This window comes from Chaetura pelagica, unplaced genomic scaffold (assembly GCF_000747805.2).
Source record: "Chaetura pelagica isolate M959 unplaced genomic scaffold, ChaPel_1.0 scaffold275, whole genome shotgun sequence".
Taxonomy (NCBI): domain Eukaryota; kingdom Metazoa; phylum Chordata; class Aves; order Apodiformes; family Apodidae; genus Chaetura; species Chaetura pelagica.
Window position 1 is genome coordinate 2733906 of NW_009953486.1, and position 19248 is coordinate 2753153.

At 40.4% G+C, this 19248-nt stretch overlaps 1 protein-coding gene across 1 annotated transcript in view; it reads right to left on the reverse strand.

The window, feature by feature from the left end:
• The window catches only part of CDH4 (cadherin 4, type 1, R-cadherin (retinal)), a 429513-nt gene that overhangs the window by 143575 nt on the left and 266690 nt on the right, over positions 1-19248 (reverse strand). The window contains exon 4 of the mRNA XM_009998741.1: positions 13010-13186. Within this exon, the coding sequence (XP_009997043.1) occupies positions 13010-13186 (177 nt within the window). The remainder of the gene's footprint in view (positions 1-13009; positions 13187-19248) is intronic.

Genomic DNA, 19248 nt, shown 5'->3' on the forward strand with positions numbered 1-19248 from the left:
CTGCCAGCCTCTGTTTCGAGGTGCCCAGGGCAGTTGTGCAGGACACGTGGCTGTGCTCCCAGGGATCCTGAGCACTGACAGCACTTGCTCCCTTGCACCTCTGCTGTTCGCACAACCACCTGGGATGGTTTGGCCACTCTCCCAGTGCTGCAGGCCACTTCCACCAGCTTTGCCTGTGATTTTGCTCTCTTGATAACACACAAGCAGGTCTGAGAACCGCCGGCGGTGGAGGGACACACTGTCCCTTTCCACACGTTACTACCCAGAGGTCTGCATCTGAGCAACTCCCCTATTTTGCATTACTGGGAGGAACTGGGAGAGCACTGGAATGGCTCTGCAGCCCCAGAATGAGGTTCACTCCTGCCTTGTGGATGTTCCCACATTGCTATACAGTTTATTTTAAGGACATTTACCTTTAAAGAGCTGAAACAGCATAAAAAGCCAAGGCAAGCCATTCCCACTGTTTTTCTTTATCCTAAGGGCCCTGTCTCCTGGCACAGCAGAGAAGAAATGGAAAACGGTCCTAAGCTCTAAAGATCCACAAATTAAAGGCATGTGAGCATGAGGCAGGATTTGCTAAGGCACCCAGGTATCCAACTCCCTTCGGCACAAAATGAAATGGAAATGAACAAGGATTAATTCTTTACTGTGCCTGATCCCCCCTGCACACCAAGATGTAGCTTCCATCACTGCTCTGCTCCTGACAAATGTGTGTGTCTGCACTAATTCCCTGCAAGGCACAGCAGTGCTCCTGCCCCCTCCTCCAGACAGGGAATGGGAAATGCAGGTAAGTGCTGTAGCTGAGGTTGGGCAGGACAAGTCTACATGGTCTCTGCAGCTCTGCCTCTGCTTAGCTGGATTTGATCCCTGCCATGGGGCAGGGCTTCCAAGGGGCAATGGGAGAGGAAAAGCACATGGACTAGAGGAAGGCTGAAGCAGAAGGGCAAGGCCAGGCACAGCCCTATTATGTGCAGCCTCCCCCCACCCTGGGGCCCCAGCAGCTCCCGTATGTGGTGCTTAATAAATACACAATCTTCGAGAATTAAGAATGTTTTTAAATCTGGACAGGGTAAAATGGAGAAAGCAGAATAAAATATGTAATATGGGTCACTTTTACATGCCTCAGTGTAGGTCCTCTATCAGCACAGCCTCAAGGGAATAGTACAAGCGGTCCACAGGAACAGAGAGCCAGCCTCAATGGCTTGCTGACAGAAGGCTTACTGGCAACAGGAGCTCAGACAGCACAACATTTTAGGTTATTTTAAATGTTGTTGTGTGTAATTAGCAGCTCTTTTCGATAAATCCTTTCCAGCGAATCCTTTGCTTCTTGAGGAAGGATTTTGATGGAGCCACTGTGGGCAGAATTTCAGAACAGGATTACAAGAGAGAAGATGAATTATCAGTGACAGCACCCATTAACCTGGGCCAGAAGACTCTCTCCAACCTGCATTAACTCCTCAAATGCCTGATGGATAGTTATAATAATAAGACTGATGCAAAAGGAAACTCAAGCTTTCCTTACTTTATGATCATACCATTCAGCATTTATTCTGTTCTTCCAACAATATACACACTCAGTACTCAGTACTTATAAACACCCTCTATCCAATTAATACCCCATTAAGACGCACACCCACAGTGACTTTATCCCCTGACCACTGTATGGTAGCTTTTAACTCCATAATATCCTGGCATTATTATCATATTAGACTACAAGGAATTGATCCAATGCTCACAGAGGTTAATGAGGGCTCATTAAACTTTGAATTAGGCCCTAACTGCTCAGCAAACGTGAAGTGAAACAGCATGTGTCAGGTAAGATGACAGAAGCTGTAGTAAACTTTAAGGTGAAATACTGAATGCTGATCATGGCAAAGGCAGGTCAGAACAGGGACTGTGTGTGGAAAGCAGCCATGGGAGAGAATTAGGATTATGTTGCACCCAATATCAAGCAGGACAGATTTGTGCCTACATAAATACATACTGACTCTGATGCGATTTTGTCATCCAACGGTTAGACATAGCATAATATTGACATTATAGCTTTCCTTTAGATTTTAGTTTTGAATTTCAGCTGGAGAGTATGATACTAGAGACTTGAAATCAGTATGACTCCTTCTCTAATTACTGATTAATCAAGAGCTAAGGTTGCTTACATAAAGAGTCATGGGGAGAAGGAGGAAGTCTCATTAAGAACAAGAAGTTAAAAAAAAAGAAGGGAAAGGGGACATTTAACAACTGGATGGATTCAGAAAGAGAAAAAAAAGAGATGATTTCCTAATAGCATGTTATACCTGAATGTTTGATTTGGTATTCATGTCTAATTAAAACATTATAAGAAAACATTTTAATACTTGCAGATGTTATGGGTTATGGTTCAAAAGAAGTAACAAAGTTTTGGCTTTTTTTTTTAGTGACTTCAGAAATACATGCACGTTGTGTCATTCTGTCCCTCAGGTGCTCAAAAGACACAGCAGCTGTTTCATAAATTTTGAATTGCCTTTTTCTTTAGCACACAAAAGTCTGCGCCATAAACATAACACTGTCTGAGAAATACTCGGTAAACCCAGACAGTTGGTGGAAATGCTTCCTCCGATATTTAAATTCCTCTCTTAACAGGAGTTTCCCTGCAAAAACAGATGCTAACGACGAGTGTTTTTGCCATCAAGCTGAATGTGAATGCTTTGGTTGCAGCATTTTCTTTTTGCCATGGAGACATTAGAGGGTGTATTTCCCATTACTGAAAGAAAACCGCCACCTTGCTTCTCAATTCTTTGCTTTCAAATAATAAATAACTGCTGTAATTTTCTGTAAAAGATTTATGCTCTGATGATGTCTGATTCTTCTACTCTAATTTCTTTTTGTTAGATGCAGTTGAATGCCATTTACTGGTAAGTAAACTGTCATCACTCCACTGCAAACCACACCACTGAAAATGTAAGCTGGCCAAGCATTCATTTATATTTTCCAACTCACAGAAAACTCTTCAGGGGGCTGTGGATTAACTAGAAATACTTTTTAGCACAGATCCTTAATCTTAATTTCTTTCCGTCTTTCTACTAATATGCTCCTTTCCAGTGATGCTACTTTAGAAATAACTCTGAAAAGCAGAAACACTGCCTTTTAGCTGCCACTTTCCACAGTGACTTGAAAATACAGCAAAATGGCCATTTCCACTCAATTTTTTGTGGTCCCATAGTAACAGGGGCACGATAGCTCAACCTCTTTCCCAAGAGGAGTTTCATTAGCAGAGGAGGCTGCTGGAGGACCACACATTGTCATTTTCCCTAAAAAGGGAAATCACAAGCCCTACAGCCTTTTCATGACACAAAGCATGCCTTTCATTTTCTGGACCACAACGAGAGCCCACATGGCCCTTCTCCTTCCTTAAACTACCCTACGTTTTATGACAATAAAATGAGCTTATTTACTTAAATAAGTGTTATAGCTCACAAAGCCTTGAAGAACAAACCAAACAAATAAGTCATCTGCAAAACAGCCCAAAAGGACTGTAACACCAAGTATAGATGCAAATATCTCCACAGGCCATGCGATGTTTTGATTAAAATGAGTGGAGATCATGAGTGAAAAAGGGAGCCAGGACAGTGAACTGTCCCAGCAATCCCTGCCAGCATTTAATGGTCTGCTAATATTTTCACTGGAAACTTCTGTTTTTAGAGGTTTCTAACTCAAATCATAGAGGCTTAGTTATGGTCTCCAAAACCCAATCCCCAAAGTGGAATTACTCAGGTAAAGCTTTGCAAGGGGAGGGCAAAGTAGTTTGCTCTGATAAGGCTAAATACTCTGCATGACTTCTTTTTCAGCTGTATGTCATGCATACATGACATACATATATATGTAAACACATACACATTCCAGAAATAATGTACAGACCTGAGGCACGGACAAAATCCCTTTCAAATGTTATCTGAAGTTTTTTAACCGATCACCTGACTGCAATAATAGCTCCTGCTGACTCCTCATCCCCCAGCCGCTCCCTCCACTTGCCCATTGACATGTGGGAAGAGATCAGAGATGAAACCCCACACACTGCAGGGCCTCACCTGGGGTCTTGTGAGGCTGGGTGCATACTCAGTAGGCCTCCATCAATATGAAATGACACCACAAGCCACGCCAAATCCTCATTTTCACTCTTTTGCTAGCTTGCTCTCTTTTACACAGGACACTCAAGCTCTGGTCACAACAGTTTCTTTTGCTTCTCCCTCCAGCCACTTTTAGCTGAGCCCTGCATCATGCTCCAAAAAGTCACTCACCTTGAAGTCTTTCACCAGCACATTTCTCTCATCCTCAGTGAAGCACAAACAGCCCCTGTTTTTCCTAGAGGGTTTTTCCACAGAGTACCCACAGCCAGGGTCAGATCCAGTCAAACGCACCTCATTTCTCCTGGAAGACAAAACCTTCTGCACCTGTGGGCAACCCCCCTCCCACTTGAAGGGTGAGCTCATCCTGCCCAGCTGCTGCAGGGGCTTCTAGAGAATGCAGTAATTTCTGTTGGTTCAAGGAGGGAAAAATAATTCATCTTTCTTTACCTGGTGCCAAAAATACGAAACCAAGATCTACTGGCTAGTTTCTCACTTGGTGCACGTTAGAAAAAACATGCCACATTTGCATGGCATATGTGAAGACTCAGTACATCTGGAATTGTGGTCTCTGTATGCTTACAGTGCGTGCAGAGAAACATAAATAACATCAGAAACGTAAGAAAAGCTACAAGCATTGCCAAAGAGGTTGGTATTGCATGACGCTGAATGCTTGGTCTTAATCCAGTAAGGCACTGCTCATGTCCTTAGTCTGCAGACACTAAATAGACTCAGAAGAGCCACTAGAGCTACTTAAAGGCTCAAATTCAGACACGTACTTAAAATCTCTGCTGAACAAGGGCCAAAATGTTCAGAACCATCTGCAGATACCCAAACTGCCTTGGGCAAAACGTTTCCCTTAATATAATCCAAGGTTTTGTTTGTTTGTTTTTAAGTTCTCTAACTGTTCACATATGAAGAAAATGTCCTTTAAATTAAGGAAATTAGCAACAAATATGAATGTTGTTAAAATATGGTAATTATTAAAAATATGGTAAGAGCTATGAGAAACAACAAACTGTAAAGAAATGGGGTATTTAATGAAACTCTGGTAAATTGCTGCACATGCACTCCTTGTTGCCTTCTCATGTAACCATGGCTTACACTGTTCCTCAGTCTGTATTAGAGACAGCTGAGGAAGGATTTAGATTGTGACACCTTTATCACTGAAAATCTCAGCAGTTATAAATAAAACAATTAACTACAGCAGTGAAAGCTTAAAATTAGCCCAAGAGTAAATTCTCTAAAATCTTAAAAGCTGACATCCGAAATTCCACGGTGTTGAATTTAATTCTTCGGTGGTGCAGACTAGCAAGAACATATGCATTAGTAAGGAAAGAAGTGTGGTTTTTTTCTGCTTCCTATCTCATTCCAGCCTGATGCAGTGAATTTCAGCACCAGCCTAGCTGTCAAGGTTATATCTGCACCATCGTTCTGCAAATCCAAACTCACACCCACACAGCACCACTCTGTCTTCGGGACTCCATTTCAACTCATCAAGGAAGCCAAGTCCCACAGTAACCTATTACTAATGTGGGTGATGAGTGTTAAATAATGAACTACTGCAGCACAGGGGCAGATTGCAAGTTCTTTGTCTCTGTTCATGTCTCAGCTTCTTTTCATTATTGCTATTTTTTTTTTTTTTTTTAAAGCCAAAGCTTTTTTCCTAGCAAATTAACCCACTGTTTTTGTGTACACTCTGTTTTTACAGATTTTCAATAGCTTTCCTGAGCTGCGTACATTAGCTCCGACTATGCCTTCCTGTCTTTGCCTCTCCACATAATAACAGCCATACTGAGTGGCTATTACAGTTATCTCACTTTCTGGAGAGGATGGGGATGTAATGATATGTTGCAATATGTGCAATGGGGTATTGCAGCTAAATACTCCTTGGAGTGATTGATGAACTCTTTTGCAGTGCGCCTGGTACGACGGCTGAAGGCGAGGGGTACTTATCCTTCTGTGCTTCCTACATTTCCTGCTCCCGAGGTGAACTTGGAGCAGAACCTAAAAGGTAAGAGCTGGATGGGGGTGATGGTAAAGGAATTGCCTGAGACCCAGCAGAGAAAGGGAGCTGCTGCTTAGTCTCTGGATCCTGGCAGACAAGCACCTTTGAATTATGGTTAAAAACAAGCCATTAGCAGACCTGATGCACAGCTGTAGCAGCTGAACTCAGACACAAATTGAAGTGACTGAATATAACCAGAAAGACAGAAACCAACAAAAGATTTCTGAATACTCAGATAAAACCTGAGTCCATTGTGAGATTCTTCAAATAACCCAAGGACAGGCTCAGATGCCAATAACCAGAGAGTGCTGCTCCTGGCCATGACAACAGCTCTGTGGTCTACAACAAAGCCCCTCAGCTTTTCTGTCTCTGTTTCCTATTTGTGAAAGAAAGACAATCCTTACTTATGCAAATAGACTGAAAAGATCAGATCCTGTATGGAAAAACACCTAGGCAAAGATCATTCTTCAGAACTTCTCTGTTTCTCATGCTTGCAAAATCAGTCACTACATGACGCCTTTGCTTTCTAGGAATGTGTTAACACAAATTTGAGCAGGATTTGTTCCATGTTAATCATCTACATCTGTGAAGTTAAGTTTTAAGATACCAAGTGCTAAGCACAAACATTGATCCTATAATGATGACACCTGGACTCCAACTTGACTTTGACCCCTACCAAAAATACTGACATTCCAAGATTCTGCTTAAACCTGAAGAAAATCAGAAATATTCTCAATGAATTTTCAGATTTCTGAAATTTCATGTTGGTGCTTTCCATGTGGGAAGAGTGGGAACAGAGTTTCATTGCTCCAAATGGCTTCTGAGAATCTCAGTTCTTCTGTTCTGTGCGAAATTAAAAGTTTGTTTCATTTCTTTCGTGCAACTGCTACTGTATTCAATGGACATTCATGACATGGAATTTTACAATTTAGTGGTTTTTTAAGATTTAATGGGGCTTTTTTCCACTCATGATACTATTCCCAAAGACTCCTGGAAAATGGCAAAATCTCAAAGGTGGGATTTTTAACTGAACTGGACAATGGGAGTCCTTGACATTTGTCTGCAGTGTCAATCACCTTAAAATTCCAACCTCACTTAGGATGGTTCTCCTTGAGTAAGTAACAAGGCTGGGTTGGCAAAACGAAATTCTACAGTAATAAACTGACATACTCACAACCACAAGGCACCACATTCCCTCAGTCTGGATTTGAATGCATAAATAAATGAGGCTTTTGCATTTATTTCTGCTAGAAGATTGTATTATTCCATTCTGCAATTATGGAAAAATGCAGAGCACAGGCAAGATTTAGTGTCTGAGTTTTTGCTGCAAGACTTATGTCAGTGGAAAGGCATTTGTGCTCTTGGGAATCAAAGTGAGATTCACCCATTTGTGGCAGGTGTTTTAAGCACTCAGCCTAACAATCTACCCACGCATGGCACTACAGCAATTCAACGACTAAATTAAATCTCTGAATATTAAATTAATGATGGAAATCTAAAATATTAATATATTCTAATTGAATATTCTCCGATAAATTATCTAGGCATTCTCAGCAATTTGATTTTACTTTCATTTCTTAAGGAACTTTCAGCTGCATAAATACAGCTATTAAAGCAATTCAAAAAGGGAACATTTTCTGCTCAGACAAGAGAACTCTAAACACAAAGAATCTAAAAATTTCTTTCAGATGATTGATTAAATCATAGAGCCCAAGACAGCTGAATCATTAAATGACTGCTTTCCTTCAGTCCCTCTGGCTTAAGCAAGGACAATATAAATTCCCCATGGGTCTGAATACAAGGAAATACAATATGTATAATTACAGTATAGGCTTGAATGCTGTTGTAAGAGAATTTCAGATGGAACATTTATGCTGTAGCTGCACTTTTCAATCCATAATGCTGTGTGTGTGCATGTAAAGCCCATAAAGCACTGGGCCTCTGCTTTCTTCGACCTAGATTCCCAAATGGTACCGGTGTAGCCCCACTAGCTTTGGCAGAAACATGGATTTACAACTATTTCTGTGAAGTGCTGGAGATTAAGAAGGACTTAAGAATGGTTTCATTGGTGCTTGGCAAGGCAAAAGAAACACCTGTTCCCTTGAAGAACAAGGAAGACCTAGGCCTATTTATAATAGAGGCTGCCCACATCTCTCTCAGGAAAAGTAAGGTCTGATGTCCTTTGGGAAGCATTTGCAAGGCTTTTTTTTCAACAAACCTTCTCTCACCACAGACAGATGCCATCTGTCTTGCAGCTGGGAGTTAATGGATTCTGAACTGTCAATTTCACAGCAGTAAGCAACATGGTTGATAGAGGAGGCATAAGGGATTTCCTACAATAAAACTATTTAAAACAGTGCAAAGGTGCATGCTGAAACATCCAGGATGAGGAAAGGAAATGGCAATATTGAGGACTGATGGCCCAAGCTGGAGGGAGTTGTGCAGCTCAGTATCCTTCATGTGTACCTTCAACACAGGGATTTTAGGCTTTTGGAGAACTACCTTGCTACACCAGTGCCAGGATGGGCTACAGGACACAAATAGGCTGCGGAGCTCTTGAGTGTGGTATCCAGTTTCACCATATAGCTTAACCTACCCATGAGTTCACTGCAGGTTTTCTAGAGCTCTAAGAAGAGCTCTTTACTCCATTAACATGCCCCGTGCTGCATGAAACCCAACCAATCAACAACACCTCGGCTAAGAAGCAGTGCAAGAGCCTTCAGGTATATCACACTCAGCCAACTTTCCAAACCACTTCAGGACTTTCTGATTAAACTTACATAAAATGCATCCTTCACTCTTATTCCCTGTTATACACATTAGATTATTTCTAGTATTCTCTTGTTTGAGATGATCAGCTCTTGGATATGAGAGAACATGCTGTGCCTGTGGCATGCAATCAAGGCAGTTGGTAAGAGCACTGAGATCCTGCATCTGTCATCCTCACTGGATTTTCATGCTGGTGTAATGAGAACAAGCAACTTTTTTATATTAAGAGATCTAATGGCCAAATAGCACATTTTTCACTTCCAAGTTTATTAAAGGAAAGCTGGAAAAATTAGGGTCTATGAAAATCAAAGTGAAGATCAAGTTAGAGACAGGTGGCTCGTAAGAGCTCTAGAAAGGTGATTAAGCTAAAGCTGGAAGTTTGGAGCATTCATAAAGGTCAATAAGGTTGCAGTGGTCAATAGAGGAGCCCAATATCTAAGTATACCATGACCAAAGGCTGGTCCTGCACAAGACTGTTGGTCTTTTAAATGAATTATTTTCATGCAGCCCAGTGAGATGGGCCAAGACTTTGGCCATGAAAATCAACTCAGGATTCCTGTTAGAAGAAGCCAGAAGCTTGTATGTGGATACAAAACTGAGATACTTTTTGAAGTTCAAAAGAGGATGAAATACAAGATCAGCTAATAGATAATTAGTATATAGATAATTAAGCATTAGCTACACATGTAGCTAAAAAGGATGAGTCAGTGACAAAATAGATGGTACTCAGCAAGGGTGCAACTATTTAAGATACTATCTTAGTTGATCAGTGTGCCTGCATGAGTCATTTGCTTGGAGAGGGAGGGGGATTTCATATTGGTTTTGTATTTTTAACAGACATTTTTATGGATCTCATAGTTATACCTGACAATTAGTCATAAAATTATCTTCACTACAGTAAAATATTTCACAGCATGTAAAATATTATTCCTAGTACAAAGGTTCAAGTGAAGCACAAGGAAATTACACCCAAGATTTTTTAAAGTGTTTGCAAAATAAATACACATATATCAATAACATTTAATAAATGTTTTCTCAGCTTAAAGACAAAACCAAAATTTGCAAAACACTTTTATACCAATAAAAATTATTTTTAGCTTATACATGTCAGACGTTTATTTTAATTCTTTGAAGAATAAGCAAATCTTTTCAGCAGCCAAAACTAATCAGAAATTCCTATTACTATTCTTTTTTATATATTATTTTTCTGAAAAAACATTTTCGAGTTAGTGTGGTTGATGCATATGAACAGACACAGATATTCCTTTGAAAGAAAAAAACCCTGTAATTAACAGTGGTTTTTTTGGCAGGGATAATGTTGTGATGTCTTCCTTTTTTCTTTTTCTTTTTTCTTTTTTTTTTTTTTTTCCTAAAAACTTTTTCATTTAATGTATTTTATCAGAATGAAATGGTTTAATGAGCAGAGAATTATAGTTGATCCCAGCTGAACCAGAAAGGGCTGCATTTCGAGGTATGTGGCTCCCATCAAGCTGCATTCACCTTTGCTATGATTTAAACTTCATTCAGGCACAGCCCTGCTAAAAATACTGACAAGTAACTAATCAACTTCCATAAAATGGAAATTTTGCCTTCACAATAGGAAGCAGGAGTAGGAGGGAACCCAAAAGATTTGCCTATGCATTTCAAATTATTCTGACCTATAAAAACGCAAACAGCAAGTGTTCCTGTGAAAATGTACTTCTGGTAGGGCTTTTTGGTGTGCAATACTCCGGTTTTTCACGCCATCCCTTTCCCATCCTTGGAGGTAACCAGAACCAAAGACAGCATCATGGAGGAACAGGTTTCCATGGGTTATATCTATAAAACGTGAGCTCAAAGCAGGGCTCTCTGGACCAAAAAAGGTTCAGTGTCCAGGAAGCAGTGTTAGGTTTGGATGCTTTATATACAGTTGTGGGGAAAACTGTGACAGATTTCCTTCCCCACAAAGGGGATCTGAGCTGTAACTTCACATGGGCACTTCTAGCTCCAGTTTGTTAGCAGATGGACATGAAAATATTCAGTGCCCACTGAGCAAAAGCATGGGAAATCAGATCAAAATGTTACCTAGATCTAGGAGACAGCACAATGCTCCAGGGCAAACTGAGAATTATGTGGATGGAAATAAACAGATAGTGCTGGTCTTAGAAGACGCTGATTTGCCCTATTCTGGATAATTAAAGAGCAAAGTCTAACAGGGAAAGCTGTAACTCCTGCTAGGAATCACCCAAGCTTCACATTTGGAGGCCAGCAAACGTGCCAGATGCTGCAGATGAGCAGAAACTCAACCCAAGCCTGAAACATCAGGGGGCCCATGCTTAATCAAGTTGCAGTCTTTGTACCATCTTCCCTGTCATTATGATACTTTCTGGATGTCAGGTGAAAAGGAAAGCAGCCCTTTGTTAGCCCTTTCTTTCTTTCCTTCCTACACCACTTTTTAACTTATTTTTCAGTATTTTCTCTGGGATCTATATTTAAAACCTGCCATGGCATGTTTTATCACTGAATATCTGGGAGCTCTGTGTTTCCATCAGCTAGGTTATCTTTCCAAGGTTACTGGTAGTTTAACCAATGAATATCAATTCCTCTGCACCTATATAAAATTTATTATTTGTCATGCTCATGAATACTGGACTTTTAAGCATTGCTTAAATGCTTAAAAGCATTCTCAAGTCTTTCTGTTTCATCTCCAGACTATAGGGGAAAAAAATGCCACAGAGATTTCAGTCCTTATAAAGCAACAAATCTACCATGGTAAGCCAGTGCCAAGTTGTCCTCTTGCTGTCTAGTCAAAGCTCAAAAGAAATCAGCAGGGAGCAGGACAGGACGTAAATTCGTTTTGCAAGTACTCCACTCATTTTTCACAGGACTTCAGGAATTAATCTAAATTATTAATCTGATTTAGGAAGATATTTTTGACACATCAATTTATTTTCCTCTTCACAGATTTCTTTAACTTAGTAGAACAACACTTTAATGGATTAACTCCATACCCAGCACTGCTGACCACACAGAGACTCTTTGGCTTCTATCCCTGTGTTTCCAAGACAGCTGTAAAAACATGCTACTTTTTTATCCCTTGCACTTCCCTAATTGCACAAAGAAACGACACCAACAATTCCACTTTACCCAATACTTGGTGAATTGGGAACATGTACCTTCCGTCATGGCATGAGTTATTGCAAAGTTCACCTGAACTTCTAAAGGATGCATCAAGCTCCTTTCTTCCTCCCAGACATGGGTTGTGCAGAATAGTATCAACTAACCAGTGTGAAACTGGTAATGATGACAACTCATTTGAATCCAGGCACTGTTTCAAGATGACTAGGTGAACTTGCTGAGATGGGATGCCAATGACAAACTACTGTTGCTCAAAATAAGTTCTGAAATTTTATAATTGTCACCATTTTATTCCAAAGAAAGAGCTGAAAGAGTCTGCCTGGGAATTCTTTTTTTATAGCTAATATTTCGACTGTTCCAAAACCTGAAACCAGCACTCACAAGAGGAATAGCAACACACATTTGTATTTTACTAACACTTATCAACAGCAGTAATGTGTCAACCAAATGTGTCTGTCAAAGGTCCCTTTCCCCAGCTTTTTCTTTTCCTGTCATCCAATAATCATCGCAGAAAACCACATGGGTAAACTTGATCTCAGAGATCATCCCTGTAAAGAAAGAAACCAGCACCACAGGGAGGCTGAGGGACCCACCTGCAGCAGGGGCAGGCAGCCAACCCCTCAGGCCCTGCCATGCGGCTGCCCTGGGGCTCTGAGGAGGAGGGAAGGACACGGCAGCCCCAGCTGGGGTGTCACCCAACCCAGCCTCATACCTGCAGCTGCTGCCTGGATGAGAGCGCCAGGCAAAGTGCCATCCTGGCAGCACTGCTGGAGCCTCTGGAAGGACTGGCTGAAGAAGGTGATTAGGCTGCTGTTCAGCTGGGGAAAGAAAACTGGGGCAAGAAGTGTTCCAGCCATGGGCAAAATGCAACAACCTTTCTTGCATGAGGAAAAGCAGATCCTGTACTTTGAGCCTGCTCTCCCATGCCATGAGCTTGGATGACACCTACTTCTTCCCTACAGCCACTCCAAGATTACCATTAGTATTATAATTTGTTTCTTTTTCTTTAACTTACCCGAACCAGCTGCTGTGGAAAGGGTCCTCTGGAGTTTTCTGGCACATTGATGGGCGGGATGACCCAGTCTCGCTTCTGGCGTCGCAGGCCGTGGGCGCTCTGCTGCTGGCGCCAGGGGAGCAGGGTGTCACTCTGCTGCTGTGCCACTTCTCCAGGCACAGTCTTCCTTCCTTTTGGCTGTTTTGGAAACAAGAAAGCAAACCCAGTTAGGTGCTTCCTCGTTTCTTAAGACTTCTCCCAACAGCAGGGCTTCCTTGCGTGCAAATGGTCACATGTAACTGTGAAAATTATTGTTATTAACATGATAGATTTCTGCAGCACAAACACACAATATGCTTTACTGGCAACTCCGCTGCCACTTCATTTTCACAAATATATGGAGCTGTCACTCTCAAATCAAGATGTCTCTGAAAATATATTGTCTTCATTACACCAGCTGCAGGGAGCTTTAGAGGCACATTGGACTAAAGAAGTTTCTGCAGATTTCTAATAAATGTAACCTGCCAGAACACCTTTACAGCATACGTCATGTTCTTCTGTAGAGTATGAAGTTATCCTGCTCTGGCATTAACAGGGTTACAGTAGCCTGAAGCCTGTGGCTCTGCAGAGGTGTCCCATGAAAACAAACAAACCACAATCAGGGGGGGAGTCAGCTCCACGGCTGCAGAGGTGATGAAGTACAACTTCTTACTGCTTCATGAGGAATGACTTTTTTATAAGAGCTGAGTTTTGAACACAAATCCCAAACACATATCTCTCCACCCAGCCTGGGAAGTGTAATACATCTCAGTTAGAAAACATTTCTCATATTTGGGGCACTTTTGAATCATTTCTGATTCTTTTTTTTTTTTTTAAACTACAGATTCTACCCATGGCATATTTTGTTGCTTGACACATTAAAATGCTGCGGCATTAAAAATGGAAATGGTAAGACCATGGTTTTGATTAAAGAGTCTGGTTCATTATTAGAATATTTCTGCTTTATTGAATGATAAATCCATGAAATGTATATCTGGAGAAGCTCTTCAGGGGTTCCTCAGTCTCAATACTTCAATATTTGTGGCCTTCTAGGATTCCAGGCATTACTTCTGGAAAGTCCACAGAGAAGATAATGAACAAAGAAAAGCTTTTTTTTACCATATGATGACCTACACTCCCACCAGAAAATGCTTAAACTTTCATAAATCAGAAAGACTGCAAGCCATGTTATCTTCATTTGAGGTAAAATCCAGTGGGAATACTATTCTTTGAGTTTTACAATTTTCAGCTATTTTTCTCAAACCTCCAACAAAAAGCAACCCCAAAAACCAATACCCCAAACCCCAACAGCACCGTAGGAAAAACAATCAAAGGATTTCTGAGGCTGTTGTAATTTTAAGCGACACTCAATTTTTGTCTAACTTCAAACATACCAACTCAAACATCCTACAAACATTTGGAAGCAGTTATCTGCAGGTACTGATTCAGTGGGAATCGTTGCTTCAGGGTTTACAGTTTGAGGTAAATCCACCTACTAGCACATTTTAATTCTTGATCTGGAAGTGTAGCAAAGCAGGCAGTCAGCTCAAAACTATATAGTATATGAAAATTAAGCAGTACATGGAACTGAGTGGTGGCTCCAAAGCTGTGTGGACCTTCTGGGTGCCCAGGGTTGGGCACAGCAGCAAGAAGGCCATTCTCTTGGCTCTGGTCTGTGCTACCTGTGGAGGGCAGACATCTACCAGCTGCAATGGTTGGAAGCATTTGTGTAAAAATGCAGCTATTTTTACTGCAAACCTTAAAAATGAGCCAGTTCCAGAGCTGAATTTTCACAGAACAAAGGTGGTCTTTCTCAGTCACACACCTAGTCACATTTCTCAAATCCTCTCTCACATTACCTCATGGCACCAAGGTGACTGCTGTTTTGTGTCTGCCTGAATGCTGTTTTATACATCTTCAACAAGCATCATCACCAAACTGCTGCAAGATCATTGTACCACTGTTCAATATTTAGATGTTGTTCTAAAAATACTCACTTAAGTGTCTAATGAACAAAGAAACAGCATCATGATGTGGCAGTGGGAGACCTTCTCAGGCTGTTCAAGATATCGGTAGGTACTGCTCAGCTCATCCTTTCTATGGGATGCAACATGCTAGATCCAATAGAGTTTTCATCTAAAAAGGGATTTTATCACCAGAAAGGTATCTCTGCTTAACACTGATGAAATCAATGCTATCTAAAGAAGATCCCAGACATGAGCGTCAACATGAAATAGGGCTTCAAGACATGAGCTATAGAAAATACAGAAAAGTAGATATTCCCTTTTTTGTTTAATTGGCTTGTGATTCCCAAATGGGGATCCTTTGGGAGCAGGTATTTGGATCAGTTTATATAATTGGCAAGTGAGCGTGGGGACAGATTATGAAAAGGATGGTCAAATAATTTGTGTTCTACTGAGTTTACACAGTGGAATGAGTCTGAACTAAAGACAGACTTGAGAATTAACATGAATCCCAAAGCTCCGTGTATACAGAAATAATTAGTGTCAGCTCAGCAAGGCAGTACCAGCCTTTTTAGTCTTTATGAAATATTTGCTGGCAGGTGACTAGACAGTGACTAGCTTGCTTGTCACTCTTGATGATGTTTTCCTACATTAGAATAAATCATCAACATGACTGTGAATTTGGAATGTAGAATTTAAAAAGCATCATGCAACAACTACTTTTTTTTTTTACACAACAGCTCCTTCTTATCTTCATTTGTTGGCGATGTGTTCTCATGACCCGAATTTCTCTGGTGTTGTTTAAATACGTTGTATGTGTTTTCTGCTGTTTAAAAGCTGTGAGACAAATGCAGTAACAAAGTCTGGTGAGCACAAATGCCAGAATTATTTGGTTCTCTGACTGAAACATCCAAGAACATCTCCTGAGTAACAGCTCGACTCACCACAAGTCCCAGAAAACTGTCCTTTACTTTGGAGTTTGCAAGGGTCTGAAGTTCAATTTAAAAGCAGAATGTGACACCAGATTAAATGAATTATAAAATAGAGCTTCCAGTTTTGTTTTTGCTGAGTAACAGTTTTCACTGAGATAACAACTGCTCCTTCTCTCATAGTCTTACTGGCCATATGCTTTCCACAATCCCAAACAGACATTTTCAAAAGAAAAAATATTCCTCTACCTTTTTTAATGTCATCAGAACACAATCTGTCCATATTCCTTCTCATAATCAAACTGAGCAGCTCTAGTTCTACCCCTTTCATGTGGTTTCCCTCCCAGATTTAGAATGCCTTCCTCCAAACTGGTGAGGCCAACTCCATTTACACCAAGACACTGAGAGCTCAGGGAGATTCCTTGTCTGCATTTAGCACTGGCAATTAAAGATAGGCAGGAACAGCCAGCTAGCTAGTCTATAAGGTCCTGTCACTGTGAGTCCGTGGCTTGTCAGCCCTTCATGTGTTGGGAGACAAGAACCAAACTCAACACCTACTCACAAAAGAGGTAAAAACATAATTCTCTGAAAGAATAGGGCACTTGGGATCCCTGTAGCCCCTCAAGCCCTACCCTGCTCGTGAAAAGAAGGCTGCAAACCACTGACTTTTCACCACTTCCACAAATAAAACCAGTGAGTGGGAAGCAACACCAGCTTTCACCTTCCGCTACACTTAGCAGTCACCAGCCTCGCCAGCTGGCACATCTCCCCTCCCAGCCAACCTGCCTTTGATATCCGTCAGCCTCTGGCTACAGAGACATCTGGAAGTTATTATCCAGCAGAGCGTATCACAAACCCATTTACATAATATAATATCATATTTTGTGTTCCTGCTTAGCTGAACATTTTGGATCATTCTAATGTTTGGGTAAATAAGCCACTATTCTCCGCATATAAATAACAGTGTGTCTTAAGGTACATTTGTTTGAGATTATTCATTTTACTGGGCTCAACCCGCAAAACAAAATGCTTTAGATTCAGCACTAAAATATATTATTCTTGCACTCAGAATAAAAAGTATCTGCCATCGGAGAGGTAATAAGGGTTTTATTTCCCAAGTATCAAAATTATTTATGATTTAACCAGTGTTTTATTTAGATGTCAGTCTTACTATTTCATAGGATCTTTAACATCTCACACTGGAAATCTTTCAGAAAAGAAATACTACTTGGCTTGCTTTGTTTCTAGTGTCATTCCTAGGGTTTAACATGTTCTTAATATATTTTTATTAGTACAAGGGGATGAAAAGCCACCTTTAGTCCATTGCCCAAACATTTCCCCCTCATCTCCTCTATCAATATGCATTTTGAAAACTGATACCATATTTTACCAAGGAAAAAAAAAATCTATTTAAAAATATTTAATGTGAAGCATTTTAGCTTGTTTCCATGGTAGCTGTGGAAAGGACAGAAGAAAATTATATTTACCAAACAGAAAATAAGAAAATGAAAATATAGCTTAGTTCTTTAACAAAGGGAACATAAGAGTGCTGCAAAACAAACATCTGAATGAATTCTGTTCTAAGAAGACAACATTTTGCTGACATCAGGGATGGCAGTGGAGGACGAATGAGCCCTTTTTTCCCAAAATGCACCATTTCCCCAGTTTTTGATCTTTTAGCAGAGAGAAATATTTCTTTATGTGTTCTCATACAGTATAATGAAAGGGTTGCAGAACAAACAGCAAATTTATTTATTTTAGGGTAATTGATTCTTTTTTATTTAGGTCATTGCTGAATTTGCCAAAGTTGGAGAGAGGAAAAAATAGTTGTAAGATTATTAGACTTTTTATTTTAGGCTTTCATTTATTACAGTCATTCTGTGTGAAAGTATTCTTTAGGAAATGCACAGGAATCCTTAATCTTTTTTTCTTCATACCCACCTTCCAGAAATCTGTTGTAACTATCTACATTAGCTCTATTTACTCATAGTTGTAAGCTGTGGTAAATTTAATCAAAGAGAGCTTCATGTCACGTCCCATTACCATCACGGCATAAATTGCTATTCATGAATGATTTCTGTCAAAGTGCTCCAAAAACTAGTGTTTTAGCAGCAAGATGTTCCAATGCTCACAGTTCTTCAGCAGGGGCATTAAATTAATGTGTTTGCAGAGGAGCCACTAATTGACAATGAGACGTGATTTTGGCAGTAGACTTCCACTTTAAAGATAATGAACAGTGTTCAGACACAGAGAAGAACCCCCTCTGCTCCTAAAACTGTACTAATAATTTCTGGTATAAACAGGAATAGAGGGAACCAATCCTGACGTGGTATTTCAAGTGCCAAATCAAGCTGTTTGATCATCACGACTTACAAAAGCAAACAGTGGAATCTCAGTGCTTGTGACCTTTATCAAATCTGGCTACATACAGTCAGGAGTGTTATGTTTGGTTAGGAACTCATTAAACAAAATTACCTCTCCATTTATAGAAACCATACAATTACAGTATAAAACATTTTAATTAAATCAGCTAGTTAAGCAAAAATTCATTAGTTGTTTTTTTTTTTTTTTTTTTTTTTTTTTTTTTTTTTCCTATCAGCTTGCAGTGGGGCTGCATAGAGCAGTTCACATTAGAGTCAATTAGTAAGAAAAATTGTCAGATTTGGCAAGTGCATGAGCTTCCAGAACACATCAGCTGACAGGGAAGAAAAAGTTTGACTAAAATCTAGCAGAGTTACTGCCCTCAGAGGAGGAGAATGAGCCACACAAAATGCACACACATGCTTCAGCCATGCCAAATGCCCCCCTCTCCAGAGGAGTCTGTGTCAAAGCCCAGCAACTTCCTGTAGGTGCTGGGTTCCTGGACAGCTGAGAAATGAGGCCTGCATGCAAATGTCAGGTTGTTTAGGCATCTGGCTTTGCAGGCTTTGGAAAATTTCATCCAATATAACTGATAAGATGTGATCAGTGTTACTGAGGAATCAAAATGCTCCTTAGTCTTTTAGGGCTGCAGAGCAGGAAAAACCTGCATAACAGGTAAAAGCAGCAAACTTTTAAACAAGGAGAAGACAAAAATCTGTGGTTTGTAAATTGTGCAGGAGAAGATTCTTTCTCTACAAAAGACGCAGCAGGGCCTTTAGTTGGCAACTGGAGTTAAATGCTAAGTCTGGACTCCAGAGAACAGAGACACTCACTGGCTCTGGGCATAATCCACAGGTTATCATAGAAGACACTTATTCAAGCCAACAAACACCATTTCATATCTTGGATCACAAAACCCAACGAGATCAGTGGCCCACATGAAGAACTTGTAGATAAAGACCACAGC